The 20,862-nt window shown below is 36.8% G+C and overlaps 1 protein-coding gene across 1 annotated transcript in view; it reads right to left on the bottom strand.

Annotated features, from left to right (window-relative positions):
- The window catches only part of KIF18A (kinesin family member 18A), a 70,955-nt gene that overhangs the window by 1,444 nt on the left and 48,649 nt on the right, over window positions 1–20,862 (bottom strand). Inside the window, exons 14-16 of the mRNA XM_056137121.1 lie at window positions 9,487–9,925; window positions 8,499–8,603; window positions 102–211 (exon numbers count right to left, since the gene is read on the bottom strand). Coding sequence (XP_055993096.1) covers window positions 102–211; window positions 8,499–8,603; window positions 9,487–9,925 — 654 coding nt within the window. The remainder of the gene's footprint in view (window positions 1–101; window positions 212–8,498; window positions 8,604–9,486; window positions 9,926–20,862) is intronic.

Here is a 20,862-nt window from a genome sequence, read left to right as displayed (position 1 = left end):
ATTGTCTTTTTATTGTTCTATAAACAATGCAAAAATGTGAGTTACTATATACTTGTGAGATAGTCATATTATTAGACATCAAAATAAAAGCTAGCACATACCTGTCACTGGTCTGTTTTCTTGTAAGAGCTTATCAGTTGAAGCATCTTGTCGAATACGTTTGGCAAATCCAGAATTTACTTCAGCAGTTACTGATGTACTTGACGCAGAACTTGAAGGGAAATTTTTTAATTTTAGTAAAAGATTTTTGTATCTCTAAGTTTAATGATATTTGACATGCAATAATGAGGAAAGAAAAAGTTAAATACTGAAACATTTTAAGTTGTTAGATTCCATAGGAATAATTGTAGATGGGAAGGAGAGGTTCATGAGGCTGAGTGCACACTTTGCATGAAAGAGTTCTGGGTTTGATCCTCAGCATTGCATGGTCTCCTGAGCACTGTTAGGAGTGGTCCAAAACAAGAATAAAGACAACACCAAATAAATTTTGATTTGTAGGGAATTTTAGTCATGTTTCATTTTAAATGATGTTCATTCAAATATATTATAATTAGATACATGCAAGTATTCTGAAATAAACCATTTTCATGGTGCTCTGCATCAAAGGGGCACACTATGAAAGGTAAAAAGTTAAGCTCATGTTACATATTAAATTATTGGAGAATCTTAATCAGAGGTAATATAAACAATGAGACTGATGAGACTGTTTAGAAACTTTTCTTAAGGGGCTGGAGCAATAGCACAGCACGTAGGGCGTTTGCCTTGCAGGAGGCTGACCCAGGTTCGATTCCCAGCATCCCATATGGTCCTCTGAGCACCACCAGGAGTAATTCCTGAGTGCAAAGCCAGGAGTAACCCTTGAGCATCACTGGGTGTAACCCAAAAAGCAAAAAAAAAAAAAAAAAAAAAAAAGGAAAAAAAGAAACCTTTCTACTTTTCTTAAAATCAAAGCACTGTCCTGTAGCACTGTCCTCCTGTTGTTCATCGATTCACTCAAGCGGGCACCAGTAACCTCTCCATTGTGAGACTTTCTTGGTAGCTTGCCAGGGTCTCTGAGAGGGGCGGAGGAATTGAACCAGGGTTGGTCCGGGTTGTCCGTGTGCAAGGCAAACGTCCTACCTGCTGTGCTATTGCTCCAAATCAAAGCATTTGTAATAATTTTTCTGTGATTATTACAATTATAGAAATGGTAGAAATGAAAATAAATATATTTCTTATGTCATAAGCTTTTTTGTGTTTTTGGGCCAAACCCAGAAATCTTAGGGGTTTATTCTGGCTCTGTACTCAGAAATTACTCCTGGAGGTGCTTGGGGAAACACAGGGGATGCCAGAGACTGAACCTGGGTTGGCTGTGTATAAGGTAAATGCCCCACCCACTGTACTAGTGCTCCAGGTCTTTATCTTCCAAATTCTGTATCAGTCTAAGAACATTACTGCATTCAATTTGAGTTGACTAAACGCCTATGATATATGGACTTGTGGTATAGTTCATAAATTGATAAGGCACAAACAATCATTGTCCTGGAAACTTTATTATGGTTGACATAGTTGAAAGGTGAAAAATAAGACAAATACAGAAAATGACACAAGATGAAGGAAAAAGGGTGCCACAGGTATTTTAAACACAAGGAGCTATAGGTTCCTGAGCTTACAAGAGAACTGGTAAGAATTTACAACAGGTGATTTGGATTGTTCCTGAAAATTAGCACTCATTCTTAGCACTAGAGATGACTGTATTTTCATAGGTAAAGTTGGGGTTCAAGAGGGGGACCAATGTTCTCTCTTCATACAAACACAAGGAAGTTTTTGACTGTAAGGATAAATGCTCGATTTTTAAAAGTTGATATTAACTTGACTAGGAACTGGAAGTTCCTATCTGATGGCAACCAGCTGATTTCTGGCAAGTCACTAACCGTGTAGTAAAGTGATATGAGCATATGTTATGAAACAGGGAGGAGATGAGTTAGTTGTATGCTCATTGAAAATAGTCAGAACTGGTAATGCGATGACAGCAAGCAAAAGAAAAGAAACAGGACTGAGTATACTGAGTGCAGTGAAAAGTAACTCAATTCATCTACTAAATTTTCTGTAAGTCTCTAAGAGATGTGAGTATGGCAATTATAATGGTGATTGTGCTTACTTTCTTCAGGAATGCAAATGGGAGCTGGAGAGACACAACAGTGTTGAGGCACTTGTCCAGCATGTGGTAACCCTGGTTTGATCCCTGCACTGCATACAGTGTACCAAGCTTGCCGGGAGTCATCCCTGAACACAGAGCCATGAGTAAGCCACACGCACAGCCAGGTGTGGCCCAATTCCCCCCACAAAGAGTGCAAATGAGAACTATCCAAAATGATTATATGTACTACATTATAAAGGTAAACAAAATCCAATGGTAGAAATTCTTTATTCTTAAATATTCTAAACAAATGAATATAAATAAATTTTGGGCACTAATCACGGTCACGGTCCTCCCGTTGTTCATCGATTTGCTTGAGCGGGCCCAGTAACATCTCCATCATGAGACTTGTTATCACTGTGTTTGGCATATCGAATACATCACGGAGAGCTTGCCAGGCTCTGCCACGCAGGAGAGATACTCTCGGTAGCTTGCCGGGCTCTCTGAGAGGGGCGGAGGAATCGAACTCAGGTCGGCCATGTTGACTGCTTGCAAGGCAAACGCCCTACCGCTGTGCTATCGCTCAAGCCCTGTGCTATCTCTTGGGCACTAATACTCCTTTTTAATAATACATATATATTAGTTTTTTAGTGCAAAAATTCTTTATCGGTCATTTGGTAATCTCATTTCAAGTACAAGAACAATGTCATTGGCTACTTCTGAAAAATGTCTCTGTATAACTGAATTTTTTGTTGTGGGGGCGTGGGAATTATAGCTTCTGATGGTTTGGGGATATCTGTGGCTCTGTGTTAAGGAGTGACCACAGGTGGTGCTTGGGGATCATATGCAGTGCCAAGGATCAAATCAGCGGGGACTGCACACAACGCAAGTGCACTATCTCCTGTACTAAGTCCCTGTAATTAGTTTTAAAGCTGTAAATAAGACGCTTCAGTTTTAAATAAGACTTGTGAATATATCTTTTTGTTTCTATTTTGTTTCTGGTCACACCAGTGTTGCTCAGGGCTCATTCCTGGTTCTGTGCTCAGGGATTACTCCTGGTGGGCTTGGGGAACTATACAGAGTGCCAGGAATTAAATTTGGATCAGCTGCGTGCAAGACAAGTGCCCTGCACCTGCTGTACTCTCTCTCCCGCCCCCCAGAACAATCTATTTGAATACAATTCACATCTCTGGAAAATAACTAAAATCTAATAAAATTAAGCTGTATATTTACATGTATTTGATGTGTCAAACACATTGTATTAGGTTTCAGACTATTTCACTGACGGGATGTTTGATATTTATGCTATGTTACACTTATGCTATGAAGATTTCAGTTAAAGCATGAAAGACCAAAAATTGGTATGAGTGCAAATTAAAATCATGTTAAAGATTATGAGGGGACAGAGAGATAGTTCAATGAGCAATGCGTAGGAGGCCACAGGTCTGATTCAACACTGCGTGTTTCTCCAGCACTATTGGGAGGAGACCTCCAGGCAAGCACAGAACTGGGATTAGACCCTGAGTACTGGCTATGGCCCAAAAGCCAAAAGAAAAAAAAAAAAACTTTTAAAAATAAATGGCCAACCTGGCTTCGATTCCTCCATCCCCTCGGAGAGCCCGGCAAGCTACAAAGAGTATCCTGCCCGCATGGCAGAGCCTGGAAAGCTCCCTGTGGCTTATTCGATATGCCAAAAACAGTAACAATAAGTTTCACAATAAAGATATTACTGGTCCCCACTCGAGCAAACCGATGAACAATGGGAGGACAGTGCTACAGTGCTACATAGCTGTGCCAAATAGAATTCCGTAACTATAAAGGAAAATATTTAATTTGTAATTTATGCTTATTAAATATAACACTCCTGATATTTTTCAATCTAGATAATTTCTAGATGGAACTATTAGAGACACCTTTCAAACATACCAAGAATGTATGAAATATGAGACTGTATTTTTGGGTGTTAGACTGTGCTCACAACCAGACACAGAACAAAACTTCCAAACTCTGATAAATATAATAAAATCTTATACATATAGAGCATACATATGTCTGATTTGTTAAAAGTGTGCTAGTCATTTAAAATAAATTGATATGATTAAAATTTATTTTTTAATTTTTAGGTGCAATTAGGTTTTATTTTATTTTTTTCCCCAATATTTAGAGTATCTTTCCATTTGTTGATTTAATTTCCTTTTATTGCAATTATATTTATTGCAATTTTTAATTTTTTTATATGATTAAAATGTAATATTCATACTTTCAGAGTAAAACTTCAGTTTGGGAAGTCTTTGGAATATTTAGTCATTTGGATTTTAACTTCATTCTCAGAGACAAAACCAATACAAATAAACAAAATAACTATGTACATGAAGACTTCTCCTCATTTAAAAAAAAACCCAAACATTAAAACATACACACCTAAATATGTATACAAAACTGCTAAGTGGAAAATGCCAGACTTTATTACACTCAAGTTCATGTAAATTTAATTGGGGAAAAGGAAGATTAAAAAAAAGTAATTATGTACATTTCTAGCAATAATCTCTTTAACCTTAGTTAATGGCAGGATCTACTTATTTGCACCAAGAGAATATAATAGAGCAATTTATAGTCTATGAGAAATCTTAATTACTTTATATGTCCTTTAATATTATTTCACAATATTAGATGCTCATATGGAAGCCGTTTAACTCATCTAAAGTCACTCCAAATATTCAATTTATACACTTAGTCATTTCTTGGAAAATTATTTGGTTTTGATAATGACTATATTTATAAACTATTCTTGGCTATTAAGCTTTTGTCGTATCTAAATCAAAACAAGTGTTAACCACAAATAACCAGAAAAGTCAACAACCTCAATTAGTGGAAATAAGCGACAGAATGAAAATTAGAGGTAAAATTAATGAAATAGAATGGTGAGCTCACTCATTAAGTAATTAATTCTCATACTAATTCTACTACTCAAATTTGGATCTAGCAAAAATACAAATTTTTAAATATCATGAATAGAGATTCTCAGAAAAAAAATTTAAAGTCCACATTTCTTTTTTTTTTCCTCTTTTTTTGCGTCACATCCAGCGATGCTCAGGGCTTACTTCTGGCTCTGCACTCAGGAATTACTCTTGGTGGCACTTGGGGGACCATATGGGATGCTGGGTATTTCAAGTAGGCTATGTGCAAGGCAAACACACCCTACCCGCTGTACTATCGCTCTGGCCATGTCTACACATTTCCATCTCTCCTTTGGATGAGAAAGGAGTTCTAAATGTTCTAAACACACATATGGGATGTTCCACAAAGCATAAACAGTCTATCTGTAAACTAGTTTACATTAGCCCTGGTAAACACCCTCTCCCCCACATGGACGCATGCTCGCATGCGCACATACAGACAAAGAACATTGCTCAGTTATGATGGTTTCTGGGCTGGAGCTATAGCACAGCGGGTCGGGCGTTTGCCTTGCACGCAGCTAACCTCAGTTCGGTTCCTCCGGCCCTCTCGCAGAGCCCGGCAAGCTCCCCATGGCATATTCAATATGCCAAAAACAGTAACAACAAGTCTCACAATGGAGATGTTACTGGGCCCGCTCCAGCAAATCGATGAACAATGGAAGGACAGTGCTACAGTGCTATGATGGCCTCTCAGTATCTGTATTGTAAACCATAATGCCCAAAGGTAGAGTGAGAATAAGAAGAAAATTGTCCACCACAGAGGCAGAGGGTGGGGTAGGGTGGGGGTGGCAGGACGGACACTGGGAACACTGGTGGTGGAAAATGCACACTGGGAGGGATGGGTGTTGGATCATTTTGTGACTGAACATCAGTCATGAAAGCTTTGTAGCTATATCTCATGGTGATTTAACAAAAAATAAAGGTGAAATGTTAGGTCAGAGCAAGAGTAAGAGGGTAGGGTGCTTGTCTTTCATGTGGTTGATTTGGGTTTGTTCCCTGAGTGCAGAGCTGGGAATAAGTCCTGAGCACTGCTGGGTAAATGACCCAAACACCAAAAGCAAGAAAAATGCAACAATATGGATGAACGTAAGGAAATGATGATATGCAAATTAAGTCAGAAAATAATGGATGATTTCACTCATATGTGGAATATAACGAAACAGCGCAAGGAAATGGACAAAACATATCCAAAAGAAATCCTTGGACTCTGAAACCAGATCTGTCAGCGGTGAGGGTAGGAGCCAAGAGTTGGAGAGTTATTAGTAGTTTGATACAGGTGAAAATAGTAACATAAATTTGCAGAAATGTAAACGTGTAGTTTGAAAACATATACAGTGTTGTGGCTCTGGAGATAGTACAGCAGGTCATATGCTGGCCTTGCAGGAGGTAAGCCCAGGTTCTATTTCTGACATTCCATGTAGTCTCCTGAGCACCAACAGGAGTGATTCCTGAGTGCAGAGCCAGGAGAAACCCGAGTATTGCCAGATGTGGACCAAAAAAACAAAACAAAAAACCATACACTATCTGTAAATACAATGTTACCAGTAAAAAGGGCTGGAGCAATAGCACAACAGTAGGGCGTTTGCCTTGCACGCAGCCAACATGGCTGACCCCAGTTCGATTCCTCTGCCCCTCTCAGAGAGCCTGGCAAGCTACTGAGAGTATTTCACCCGCATGGCAGAGTCTGGCAAGCTACTCGTGATGCATTCAATATGCCAAAACACAGTAACAACAAAGTCTCCAATGGAGACGTTACTGGGCCCGCTCGAGCAAACTGATGAACAACGGGAGGACAGTGACAGTGACAGTGACCAGAAAAATATTCCCCAATAAATTATCTTAAGATCTTATTCTCTTTTCCCCACAATATAAAAATGTAGAGTCAATCAATTAATTTTATAATTTTCACTGTATTGTCATTACATTCAATGTAATAGGTTTAATCTCATATAATGTACTCAGCATGTTTATCTTTGTATTAATGCTAAATAGGGCTGGAGTGATGGCACAGCAGGTATGGCGTTTGCCTTGCACACAGCCAACCCGGGTTAGATTCCTCTGTCCCTCTCGGAGATCCTGGCAAGCTACCGAGAGTATCCCGCCCACACTGCAGAGCCTGGCAAGCTCCCCGTGGCATATTCAATATGGCCAAAAAAGTAACAAGTCTCATTATGAGAGTATGAAAGTATCTCGCCTGCACGGCAAAGCCTGGCAAGCTACCCGTGATGTATTCAATATGCCAATCACAGTAACAAGTCTCATGATGGAGACGTTACTGGGCCTGCTCGAGCAAATCGATGAATAACGGGAGGATCGTGACCGAATATATATATATGTGTATATATATATACACACATACACACACTTATGTATATATTTTTGGCAAGTTATGAGTAGACATAGATCACCTTTTTATCCCCAAAAAAATTGATGTGGCATGGCTTAAGACCTGTTTCAGAATTTCAAGCAAAACAGTGTTCAACATGGCCATTTCTCTATGATAATCCCTTGAACAATAATTTCTGTGGTACAGAAACCAGAATGTCAAAGATCTACTTAGTATTTTAGCCTCTTAGCAGCAACTTTTTTCTTGATTTTTTTTTTTTTGGTCACACCCGGCAATGCTCAGGGGTTACATCTGGCTCCACACTCGAGCATTACTCCTGACAGTGCCTGGGGGACCATATGGGATGCTGAAGATTGAACCACATGCAACCGGGCCACATGCAAGGCAAACGCCCTACCCACTGTATGATTGCTCTGGCCCCAGCAGCAACTTTTAACTAGTCTGGCTTCCTAGTTTAGAGCTTCACGAATACCTTGGAAAATAAAAAAAAAGCTTTTGTTTCTCTGGCTCGTTGAGGCCCTTAGATCCTGAAGTCCTACTTGCTTAGACCCTGAAGTTTAGTGTCTTTGAGCAGCTGACTGGTTGCATTTTAGCAGCTTTTCTAGTTATTCTTGATAGGTAGCTTGGTCTAATATAATCTACATGTTCATCCCCAGAAATAGAAGTTTCCTCACTCATTACATTTTTAGTATTTATCAAAATCTGTTAAAATAATACAGTACTAGAAGTGAAGAAATTCACTAATGTCTGAAAGAGGAAACATCAAATAAGTAAAAAATACTGTGAGCATAAAAGTTAAAATCAAGTGATATTTTTGAAGGCTAGAAGATGGTTCAGTTTACTTCTAGAAATCTAAAATAGAAATAGTTTTTGTAAACACAGGTGAAATACTCAAGGTTCATCAAGATCTCTGCTAAAAATGCAGTGCCACACTCAAAGTAATTTATTATGTGTATGTTTAAGTATGAATGGATAGACTAACTATAAGAAATAAGAAGTGGTGGTAGGAAACAAAATACGGAGATGATCTTACATGAATAAGTATAAAGACTGAGCCCATTATGTTTACTCTTACCTTGTGAGCTTCCGTTTTCTTTTGGCGGCAGCAGTCATTGCCATGTAGGATGGTAGTACACTTGAGTTAGGTAAAGGATGTTTAGATGAAAATGAAGGGGCTAGTCTAAATATAAAAAATAAAAAGCAAACAGCATTTCAGATTTGTACTATTAAGAAGAACGAGGGCATATAGTTTAATAACTAAAATACCAGTTGACATTAATGTATGAAGACCATAATTTTTTACTATAAGGACTTTTTGTTTTATCCTGTTTTGTCTTTTCTCTTTTTGCACCATAAGAAGAGTTGCTGCTAAGAGTACAGAAAGGTGAAGAAATTATTTTCTACTAGTTATCATATTACAGATGAAGTAGGAAGGATATATTATCTTGGATGATGTGATCAACATGTGCAAATATTTCAGAGTAAAGATAAAAGGTAAGGTAAAGGCCCTCCCGTTGATCGTCGATTTGCTCGAGCAGGCCCAGTAACGTCTCCATTGGAGATTTTGTTGTTACTGTGTTTGGCATATCGAATACTCTCGGTAGCTTGCCGGGCTCTCCGAGAGGGGCGGAGGAATCGAACTCGGGTCAGCCATGCTGGCCGCTTGTAGGGCGAATGCCCTTCAGAGTAAGCAGAAGTTTGTTAGAAATTAGTAGAAACTATGGAATTTCCTTCAGTGAAGATAATAATAATAATACAATGCTAATCTTCCAATGATGGCTGCATTATTTAACTTTTTAGTGTGAAAAACAGCCTAAATATCTGAAGGGTATTACTCATGTAGCGTAATGAGGATCAACTGAACGTAAAAACTAGACTTTAAAAGGATGTGCGAGAGATTAATATTTAGAGACAAGATTTTCTGAAGGTGGAACAATCACTTTATAATCAAGACAGTGTTCTTTAATCAAAAAAAAAATCTTCAGACAGTCAAAGAAAACCCGCATTTTAAAAGCTAAGCAAAAATAAGAAAAGAAAATTTGGCAAATAATATTTACTAGTACCTTTGTAAAATATTATCATTCAATAGTGATTCTTGTTCAGGTAATTTTCTTGTCAAGGTACTGTCTTTGCATATAATAAACGTAGAGTCCAAATCCTCTTGTTCATATTCTTTAGTCCTGCTGAGAGGATTATCTACTTCACATAATATTTTCAGAGAACTATCACCATTTATGTTTGAACTACTGGACTGATAATCTGTTGTAAGCGATGGTGGTTTTAATAAGGGCACTGTAGATGAATTTTGAGATGTTTTTCTGTAGTCTTCGGGTGTATACACAATAGGTTCAAGTTCTTTGCTGAGTGAATCATTGAGCTTCATACTTTCAGAAACCGCAGATGTTTGTGTATGTTTTGTTTTCAAAGGAGAAGGCATTAATTTTCTTCTGGTTCGTTTTTGTGGAGGAATTTTAAGTACATTAGATTGACTTGAAGATGTGCCTGTTTAAAACAAAATTAAAAAGAAGTCCAATAATGTTGCCTAAATATTTCTGTAACAGCCACACCAATTTTTTAAACACTGATAAGGCATATTTTTCTTTAAACACTTAAAAACTTGAAACTATCTGAGAGGGAAAAATAATTTACTGCCAGTAACTTTAAGTTATAAAGATTCCATATGAGAAATAAGTAGCAAATGATAGCTACAGTTAACTTGAGTACTGGTAATTACAAAAATACATTTCTAACTAACAGAAACAAGCAATTTCAAAGCAATTTTCAGCTTTCAAGTTCGACTTACATTAAGAGAAAGTATTAAACATTTATAGACACAAAGATTAGTAGCTTGTTCTATTGTGAATAACACTAGTTGATTTCTAATTGAATGGAAGTCTTGCTTAAAAGAATAAGAATGGCAATAATCAACAAAAATCTCAGGTGAGTGAAAAAAAATTTAATCTCTTTCTATCTCAGACATATTAAACTTAGTTTTCTGGTTGATATATGTCAACATGTGAACTTCATGTTATATGTGTACATATGTATAATGTGTACAAAAATTAGATAAATACTAAGGACAAATAGTATTATTTAGAGTTTGCAATACTCTTTTTCACAGACCCTCATCATAAAACAAAGCTTCCAAACATCAAGAGGCCATCAAGTTCAGTGAATACTTTTTAGCTTCTTTCTGTAACTTTTGAGGTTAAAAAAAAAAACACCTCGATTTGCTATTTGCTATATTTGGTAAACTTTTTCCTCTACCAAATAAAAGCATGTATTTTCCAAAGAGCTATATTTGACCTACTGGTCTTCTTATTCTACACTAGTATTTCTAATTATCTTTGTGCTATTGTGTCAGTCACGTGGTAGCAAGTAATTAAGTTCTGCCGTTGTTTGTCCATCCATTTTTCCTTCTGTCTGTCTTTTCTTCCTTGTTTTTGTGCCACACCCAATGGTGTTTAGGGTTTACTCTTGGTTCTGTGCTCAAGGATCACCCTTGGTGGGTTCAGGTGACCATGTATGTGCTGGGGATTGAACCTGCGTCAACAGAATACAAGGCAAGCGCCTTGGCTACACTACGATTCTCGGGGCCATGTTTTACCTATTTGATACATTTTCCAACCTTTCTCAATCCTTTGGCTCTTACATTTACTATAAAACATAATCATGGTTATTGTATTCTACTAATTAAACAATTAGTAATCTTTGAACAGAAACATAACTTCCAGAGTTTTTCGGTAGAATTCTTGTTGGTTGGTTCCAAATTAAGAAATTTAAAACACAAATAAACAAACAAACAAACAAAAAAACCTCAAGTGTTAATTCTAACAATACTAGACATGCTGAAATATCTAAATATTTGAGTAGTAAACACAGCTTAAACCTTTAATGTGAAACTAATGAATTGTATATAAAACAATTTGGTCAGTTCCAGTGTGCTTATCATCTACTGCTTAATTAACACTTTCCTCCCTGCTATAATTATGTCATTCTAGTGAACTATTCACAGTACCAGACATGAAGTTGACTTTGCTTGGAGTGTTACTGTCTGGGGAAGAAACTATAATCAGTAGTTCTGCCCATGTTTTCAAGTCACAAAATATAATTTTTAGTTGATGTTTTATTTGCTTTACAATGTAACACTAATTTTAAAAACACTGAAACCCCAATTAATGTTCTATTTTTCAACAAAGCAATCAAACTTGCAATGAAAGTTAGAAAATGCACTTATAACACTCACTCATGTAATATCCTTATTACATTAGTTGGCAATAGGCTCTGCTTTGGCTAGGTTGGCAATTACCCTCTAGGAAATACAATTTAAAAACAGGAAGGAAAATATGATCCCTGTTCTACTAAGGAATTCTACTTTTCTGAGAACTAGATAAATGAGATCCAGATCTTAAAATAATTTTCCACTCCCTTTAACATGACATTTGTCAAATTTTCCATTACCAGATATTTTTATACTAATGCTGCAGTGTAAAGACAGTTACTTTTCTCCACTGTGCTGCTACCACCAATTTGGTGGCTATTAATAGCTGGAAGATTAACTTCTTTTCCCCTGAGAGGCAGCAGGGGTATAGAGGATAGAAAACTATATCAAGGATAGAGAACTGAATTGGGAGTCAGGAGACTTGGATTCTATTTCTGGCTTCACCAAAGACTCACCGAGTGACCTTGGGCAACTCACTTAAGTACTATGAGCATTAATACCCCCTATAAAAAAGGGGGCACATTACTTTTTATGGTCAGGGAATCTTCTAGGATTAGATAATAACTCTACAATACATAGTGTTCAAAGAAAGGCTCTAGAAATAGAAATATGTTACTACTGTTAGCTTACTACTTCACAGGGAAGTATAATTTACCTCCTACTATTCTACCAATAACTAAAGCACGGTTCTAACTAAATTTTTATCACTGTTTCATTTTCAGTTCATCAAGGCTGATGATGCTGTAATTAAACCTATTACTATTAAATACTGTTAAAGCAGACATGTCTGTTATTTGAAAATAATACCTTTATAACAATGTTATAAAACAGTGCAATGAAGAATGAAATCTCAAAGAATATGAATTATCCAGTCAGTATGTTTCTTGTTATATCTAGAGAGTAAGTATAACTGAACAAATGTACTTTTTCCTTACTGCTGGAAAGAAATATGAAAATGTTGAGTCCTTCCATAAGACACTGAAGAAATATCTACCTTGTCTCTGAAAAATTTAAATGTACATCAGATATCAGATTTTTATATGATCAAGCCAAGTAATAATTAGTCAGTGATAATAATAGTAATGCCACAGTGCTACGGCTTCAGTTGAAACTCTGCTCTTCTGGTAGGATATGGTAACTTGAAGAAAAAACATGGAAGTATTAGAGTTAGTGTGGATTCATATAGTACTGTTTTAGTGGAAGTAGAAGAAATGTTATAGACATATAGCATGTTTAAAACACAAGTCCAGAAAGTTTTGGTTTTATACTCTTAAATTATGATTTATAGATAAAATAGTAAGAGGGCAGAAAATAAACAGTCACCTCAGGACTACTCATTAGCTTAACTAGCTGCTGAAGAAATGTTTGAGATAAAAAGAGCAAAGAACAAGATTTAAAGACAAATAAAATACCCAACAGTCAATACACTGAAAGTATAAAGAGATAATGAGTTTACTTACATCTGATAACTAAATGACACAAATGTTGACATTTCACTTTGAATATAACTTCCAGACTATCTTTAGACAATTAGATAATTACCTCTTCTCTTTTAACTAGTTAGTTAATAGAAAAAAATTAAGTAGCAAACTGTAGAGTGCTGCTTGGGAGGAACTGCATATTTTAATAAGCTCTAGGAACAACTGGATATACTAGGTCAAAGTCTATAAGAGAGATTTGCTGTACTTTTCCATTAGGGGATGTACAGTAACTTTCCAGAACAGGCTTGGGGCAGTGGTAGTTTCCCCTTATTCAACCTCGGAAAATACTACCTAATAAGATTTACAATTCTTGGGTCAACAGAGTGAATGAAGAAGGAACACAAAGGCAGATCATAATTTCTTTAAATAAAAAAGACCCATAAAATTAGAAAAGGCTACATGTAGTTACAGACTTTCAGAGAAAAGGATAATAATAGTTGATACAGTCAATGAAAACCCTAGTAATGTGTGTGCCACCTAGGAGAGGAGAGGAAATGAATAATCCAGTGTTATAAGATAGGTTCTTACAAATGGTATGGAAGAGCCTGGGGGCCACTTGGGAGGGTAGTATATTCTCTTTCTAGGGTCTATGTCTTAGGTGTCAGAATATAGCCTCATGTATTTGAGTCACTGTCACTGTCCTCCATTGTTCATCAATTTGCTCTAGTGGACCCAGTAACATTGTGAGACTTGTTACTGTGTTTGGCATATCAAATACGTCACAGGTAGCTTGCCAGGCTTTGCCCTGTGAGTGAGATACTCTCGGTAGCTTGCTGGGCTCTCCGAGAGGGGCGGAGGAATAGGACTCAGGTTGGCCGTGTTGGCCGCATGCAAGGCAAACGCCCTACCCGCTGTGCTATCACTCCAGCCCATATATTTGAGTACAGAAGGTTATAGATCACATGTGGCCTAAAACTCTAGCTTTTTCTAGATTATCTCTGGAGACGTAAATTCTCCAACACACTATAGGTATATTGTATTTTTATTGCCTTGGAAAGTTTATAACCCATTGATTTGTAAATGAGTGGTGCTGAAATTAATTTTCAAACAATGATAACACACGCAATGTCAGACGTTTAAAAAGTCTTCAGTAGTATTTCTTTTCAGCCAGGAACAATGTATTTATAAAAGAAAAAATTACCTGAGAGCCTTTTGGTCAAATAACTCTCCTTTATGCTTATTAAATGTATGTTTTTTTTCTATAACTTGCAGATGAGTCTAAAAACTTAGGCCTTCTGATAACCTAGATGCTATATTCTTCAACTTTGTCCCTACCAAGGGAAAGGTTAGGCAAATTGAGATATAGTTAAATAATGTATGAAACAGTCACACTGCTGTTTAAAATAATATCTAACAGATAATCAGGTATGGAAAAATCTTCACTAAATGAAAAGGTCTACAAAATTTATGGATAGCACAATTTCGGCACAAAAACAAAACAAAACAAAACAAAAGGCAAAAAAATCAACCAACTAATCCAAACTAAATCTAAGTACAATCATAAAGATTCATCAAGTGAAAAAGGGAGAAAAGTTAACAAAAAAGAATATGAGGAAATATGGAAAAAATGTATTAAAATATTACCACAATTATGGCAGACTGGGAAAACTGTAATTTTATTTTCTTAATACTGGGATACTTTCTATAGTATGAAGTAATTCTAAAATTTTAAATGACACAATTGTTGGTTAAAATTATTGGTTAATACTGGGATACTTTCTATAGTATGAAGTAATTCTAAAATTTTAAATGACACAATTATTGGTTAAAAAAAAGCAATATTCAGGGTAGGAAGAAAGCTCATGATGATAAGGTTAGATCTTCCAAACTGCCTCACACCTTCCATCACCTGTACTATCTGGTCACTTATACTGAAAAACAAGAAATTTTCTTCTCTGGAAATATTAAACTGAAATTTTGATGCCTATAAGCATAGCTAACAATAGAAAATTAAGAAATTCCCAACAATAAATATATACTGAATTTCTCTCCAATTCTGTAAAATACCGAGACTATCACTGTCACTGTCCTCCCGTTGTTCACTGATTTGCTCCAGTGGGCCCAGTAACGTCACCATTTTGAGACTTGTTGTTACCGTGTTTGGCATATAGAATACATCACAGGTAGCTTGCCAGGCTCTCCGAGAGAGGCGGAGGAATCAAACCCGGCTTGGCCAGGCTGGCTGGGCGCCAGGCAAACGCCCTACTGCTGTGCTATCGCTCCAGCCCACCAAGACTATACCTTCTAAATGTGACAAAGAAATTCCTTTTTTAGATGAACCACAGCAGAAAAGGCTTATCTGCAAACATTTGCAGATTTGTTCTTCAACAGTATTATGATTATTATTATTATTTTTGATATCTTCATAAATCAAAGCTAATTAGCTGAGAAGTCCTAACCATTCACAGGTGACAATCAGAAAAAATAGACATTTGAGGATATGTCTTTCAAGATGGTAATGCACTGCAGCACTGTCCTCCAGTTGTTCATTGATTTGCTTGAGCAGGCACCAGTAGCGTCTCCATTGTGAGACCTGTTGTTACTGTTTTTGGCATATTGAATATGTCATGGGGAGCTTGCCAGTCTGCCATGCGGGCGGGATACTCTCTGTAGCTTGCTGGGCTCTCCGATAGGGACAGAGTAATCGAACCCAGGTCAGCTGTGTGCAAGGCAAGCACCCTACCTGCTGTGCTATCACTCCAAGATGGTAATAAGGGCATAAAACTATATAAGGGGAAAAAATAGAGGGAATAAAAACTGACATATTAGGAATATGCTAGAATATCTTTTTTAATATTTTTAGAGGTATAATGTTCATGGAACATAAAATGTTTTAGAAGAAAATAAATTATAAGAATTCTTAGAAATGTAAAATATAAGAGGAAAAGTAATCTGAACAAAGGCTGCAAGAAAAGGTTGAATGAGGACTTATTGCAGAAAGAACAAAAGAGGTATATACTAAAGGACAGTTAATAGAATTAGAAGATTAGAAGCACAGGAGATTCGCCATTTGATTTCCAAAGTGATCTTAAAACAGAATAAAGGAAAGCAAAGCATGTATACACTCATATAATCAAGTTTAAGTGCATAAAAATGTATCTGTATAGTTAGACTTATGAATCTTAATTGAGTGAAAAGATTTCAGGTGTAAAGACCCAAAGACTGAGTAGTGTAATGACTTAGCACAATATTGTAAAACTTTAAAATATCAAGTCCAAAAAAAGTTCCCCAAGTCTTCCTGGAAGAAAAAGTCATATAAAGTGTGAAGAATAAAAATGACATGACACTTAACAGCACACTGAAATCTAGAAGTCAATAGAGCAATGCCATCAAAGTTCTTAATTCCATTTCCAACCTACTCTTCCAGCCCTAGTCAAATTAAACATAAGTCATCCACACATTATCTCAAAACATTTTTACTTCCTAAGTACGGTCTCTAGAATCCACTGGAAGATGCAATCCTACAAATTAAGTAAAAACAGTAGACATGGAAGAAACGGCAACCAAAAAAAAAAAAAAGCCAAAACCCAGACTAGTATCTTAGTTTATTAGACTCTGCATAGGTTCTTCTCTTCTAAAATTATAAACTATATTTTAAAAGGATGTAGAGATGAAGAGAAAGAAAAAAAAGAGAAAGGGGGAGAAGAGATATTTATGATTCCCTCATAATCACAGGAGAGACCTACCAAGAAGTGGTCAGAATTACCTTGTGCACATGTGGAACCAGAGATTTACGTCTATGGACTCATGTGGACAAGGGGCTGCTTCCTATATGGCTAAGATTTTTGCCAGACCATTTTTTTGGCTAGGGATCCTTGACAGCTGAGCTGCTGGGATACAGCTGAGCTTCTGGGCAACTGCTTTCTATCAGTAAGCCACTTTCTGACTGCACACATACACTTACACCGAAATGGAATTCAACAAACTGGGACCAAACCAACGCAATCCAACTCAAACCAAACCAAATCAGACCAGACCAAAAATCTACCTCTTGCCTCGGCCCAGGAGAGTTCAATTTAAAATCCATATAGACACTCAGAGAGTCAAAGTAGTTGAGTCCAATAAGTTCTAAGTTTGTAAGTCTAATAAAAACACATAAGCAAATTCTATAAAATAGAATTGACAATTAGAGAATGACAAATGAGTATTCCAGGCCCAACAAAAGTGTGAAAAGTCTTTTCTTTCTGGCTCATCACTCATTCCCCCGCCTCAGTAATATTCCCCCCTAGAATTTATTAAATAGATGGGCAGATCAATTGCTTAACCAGTAGAATTTAGAGGGTCAGTAAATATGTGAATTAATGATCAGAAATAAATCATTGGCGATGATGGGAAATAAGCAGAACAGATTTAAGTCAGGAGTTCTAGAAGTGAAAGAACTCCCTTTAATTCATGTCACAGATATCTGAATGCTAGCATGTGTAATTTGATGTTGAAAGTTTACAAATGATAGTAAAAATAAAATTCATTATATCATGAGCTCTAATAAGAGACCTGTTTTATACAAAGTCACGAATCTAATCCCTTTGTCTTCAAATATTTTAAGTAATGTGAAAAATCTCAGCCTTAATTCTATGTTTATAATAGTTCTTACCCGAAGATATGATTTAACTTTTTTACAGGGTTGATACTCAGAAAATTAAAAAGAGCACACCACTTTATTGATCAACAATTTTATTACTGTGTTCAAATTAGCAATGTATATGTAATAGACACATAGGTATAGACACAATCCTAAGAATAGTTTGGGGCAATCTGAAGAGAAATTATTTACTGAAAACAATTTGAGTATTATTTTAATTATAAACATTTAATATACTTACACTGAAATTTATGTTTTTTTAAGTTACTTATAAGTCACTTAGTTGAAGGTGCATATTAATAAAACAATGTAATATAGCTGTCATTATGTTTTGCTAGAAGATTTTCATTAAAATAACAAATTTAAGAAAAGGCATATACAATTCTAGTAATTTATAAACTGAATTCAGTTTGGAGAATTAAATAATAAGCCTCTTCAAAATGATGACTGCACCATTATAGTCAATGAGTATTGATTACTAATTCAAACCAGGATTTGAAAAGTGATTAGGTAGGGGGCTACTAAAAGGTACACAAGAGCCTAATCTATACAGTAAGTTCTAAAAATTTCAATTCTAGTCTTTGTAATACTTGAACATTATTTGTTTAGGAAACATCTTGAAATATTTATGTGGTACTTTAAAGCATCTTATATAAAACTAAAACTGCACATTTTAGGATAGAAATTAGTGTCTTACTCATCAATGCGTGCACTGTGGTTATATATTTCCGCTTCAGAAAGTTTATTTGCTTTAAGTTTGTAGGGAGACTTGAAGGCAGACAAAATCATTTTGCTATGTTTAAGAAGCCCCTTAAAAGACTTTTTAAGTATTTAAAATACTTTTTTTCTTTTTTTTTCATTAGTGAAAAACCATGAGGTACAGTTATAGACTTATAAATTTTTGTGCTTGGGTTTCAGTTATACAGTGATCAAGCACCCATCCCTCCACCAGTGCCCATCCTCCACCACCACGGGTCTGAGCATCCCTCCCACACCCCACCCTCCCCGTCCCACCCTGCCTCTGTGGCAGGGCATTCCCCCTTGTTCTCTCTCTCTTCTTTTGGGTACTGTGTTTTGCAAGAGAGGCATTGAGTGGCAATCATGTTTGGTCTATAGACTACTTTTAGCATTTTAAAATGAACTGAAAATTCAGGCACTGAATTTGGTATTAGACAGAAAAATACTAATATTTTCATTAGTAATAGTCTAGATAGTATCATCAACTTTTACTAATATTGAGATACATATGTAGCTTTATCTTTTAAGCAAAATAGAAGAGGTTATTCATACAATTTTATCATGAAATTTTTTAACTGAACCACTTGTTATATACACATTTCTTATCATTTATGAATTACTATTATTTTGATAACTGTATATTATATTTAATCATTTATTGACATACAGTATGTATGTATACAATATGTATACATTCATTCATTCATTCATCATCCTGTTATTCGTCGATTGCCTCGAGCAGGCCCCAGTAACGTCTCTTTCATCCTAGCCCTGAGATTATATTCAAGGCTCTTTAGGAGAATGAGACCCATCATTGTTACTGGTATTTGGCATATTTGGTACGCCATGGGGAGTTTGCCAGATTCTGCCCTGTGGGCAGGCTACATTCGATAGCCTGCAAGTTTGTCCAAAGTAGGAATGAGATAATAAGATGTCATAAAAAGATGTCCTGATAAGATGTCGCCTGGCTGTGAATGCGGCCGTGCGGTTCCGGGAGCTGGATTTTATAGTCTCTGAGTTTTGGCTGCTGATGGGATTACACGGCGCCAGGGGGCCAGGTGGTGGGTGTGACCCCTGCCTACTGGAATTTGGAGGATCTGGGTGGAGGATGCTCAACTCCAATCTGAGTAGGCTTGGAGATCTCGGCCCCGGAACCTGCGTGGCTTTGTCCCTCTGCCAGTACCTTCATGTGTGCGGAGAGTGGTCTCGGCATGGTGGTGGCTGGTCCTGGAGGTCTTCTGCTGCCGGAGCCCTGGTTGGGGCGGGGAGGAAAGCTCAACCCGCTCCCCTCCAAGGGACCCTGGCGAGGAACAGCCAGGTGCAGAGGCAGGAGACTGCACTGGTCTCGTCCGGGAGCTGGATTTTATATTCTCTGTGTCTTGGCCGCTGATGGGATTACACGGCACCAGGGGGCCAGGTAGTGGGTGTGACCCCCGCCTACTGGAATTTGGAGGATCTGGGTGGAGGATGCTCAACTCCAATCTGAGTAGGCTTGGAGATCTCGGCCCAAGACTGTATACAGTCTTTTTTTTTTTTTTTTTTTTTTTTTTTCTTTTTGGGTCACACCTGGCAACGCACAGGGGTTACTTCTGGCTCATGCACTCAGGAATTACTCCTGGCAGTGCTCAGGGGACCATATGGGATGCTAGGAATTGAACTTGGATTGGCCACGGGCAAGGCAAATGCCCTATCCTCTGTACTATCCCTCCAGCCCATTTATGTATGTAGTCTTACTCTATTACTACTACAACTAGCACTTCATTAAAACATATGTATTTGTGTATTTTGCAACTGTATTATTTTCTTAGGATTAGGCCATAAAAGTTGAATTGCTATATCAAACAGTATGTACAATTTAAGGGTATCTGATTTGCATTTTTGAGATTATTTTCTGTAATATTTATTTTTGTTAATAAAGCTAATAATGGTAAGATATAAGTGAAAGAAGTAAATTAAAAAATTAACTCTTGAAAAAACTGTGACTATGAATAAAGTTACATTTTCTTGGAAAAAAAGACTATTTATTGACTAGTAGGACAAAAAGTTACAGTGAAAAAAGCAAGACTGTGCAGACAAAGAGGAGAGGAATCACTTAAAGGGAAGGTCTCATGATGAAGTCAGCATCTCATTCGAACTCAAAATGAAAAGAAACTTTAACAGTGTAGGATCTGGAATGGAGGGAGAGTAAGTAGCATTCAAGATGGAAGAGAAAGCTCAGGAAGTGCAGAGGTAAAAAGCAGAAAGCAAGAATAGAAGCAGAGACAACAGGTACTGGATAAAAGTGAGCCTGCAGCTTTAGTTTTTGAAGTTCCTCTACATAAGAGGTCTGCTCTTCATTAGGAAGTCCATTATAGCAGAGGAAAAAGATTACAGCAATGGTAATAATTTAGATGCTACTATAATGTCACTATAATTA

Source organism: Sorex fumeus, unplaced genomic scaffold (assembly GCF_029834395.1).
Source record: "Sorex fumeus unplaced genomic scaffold, SorFum_2.1 ptg000007l, whole genome shotgun sequence".
Lineage (NCBI taxonomy): Eukaryota > Metazoa > Chordata > Mammalia > Eulipotyphla > Soricidae > Sorex > Sorex fumeus.
Note: the sequence above shows the minus strand (reverse complement) of the source record. Positions and strands in the feature narration are given on the sequence as shown.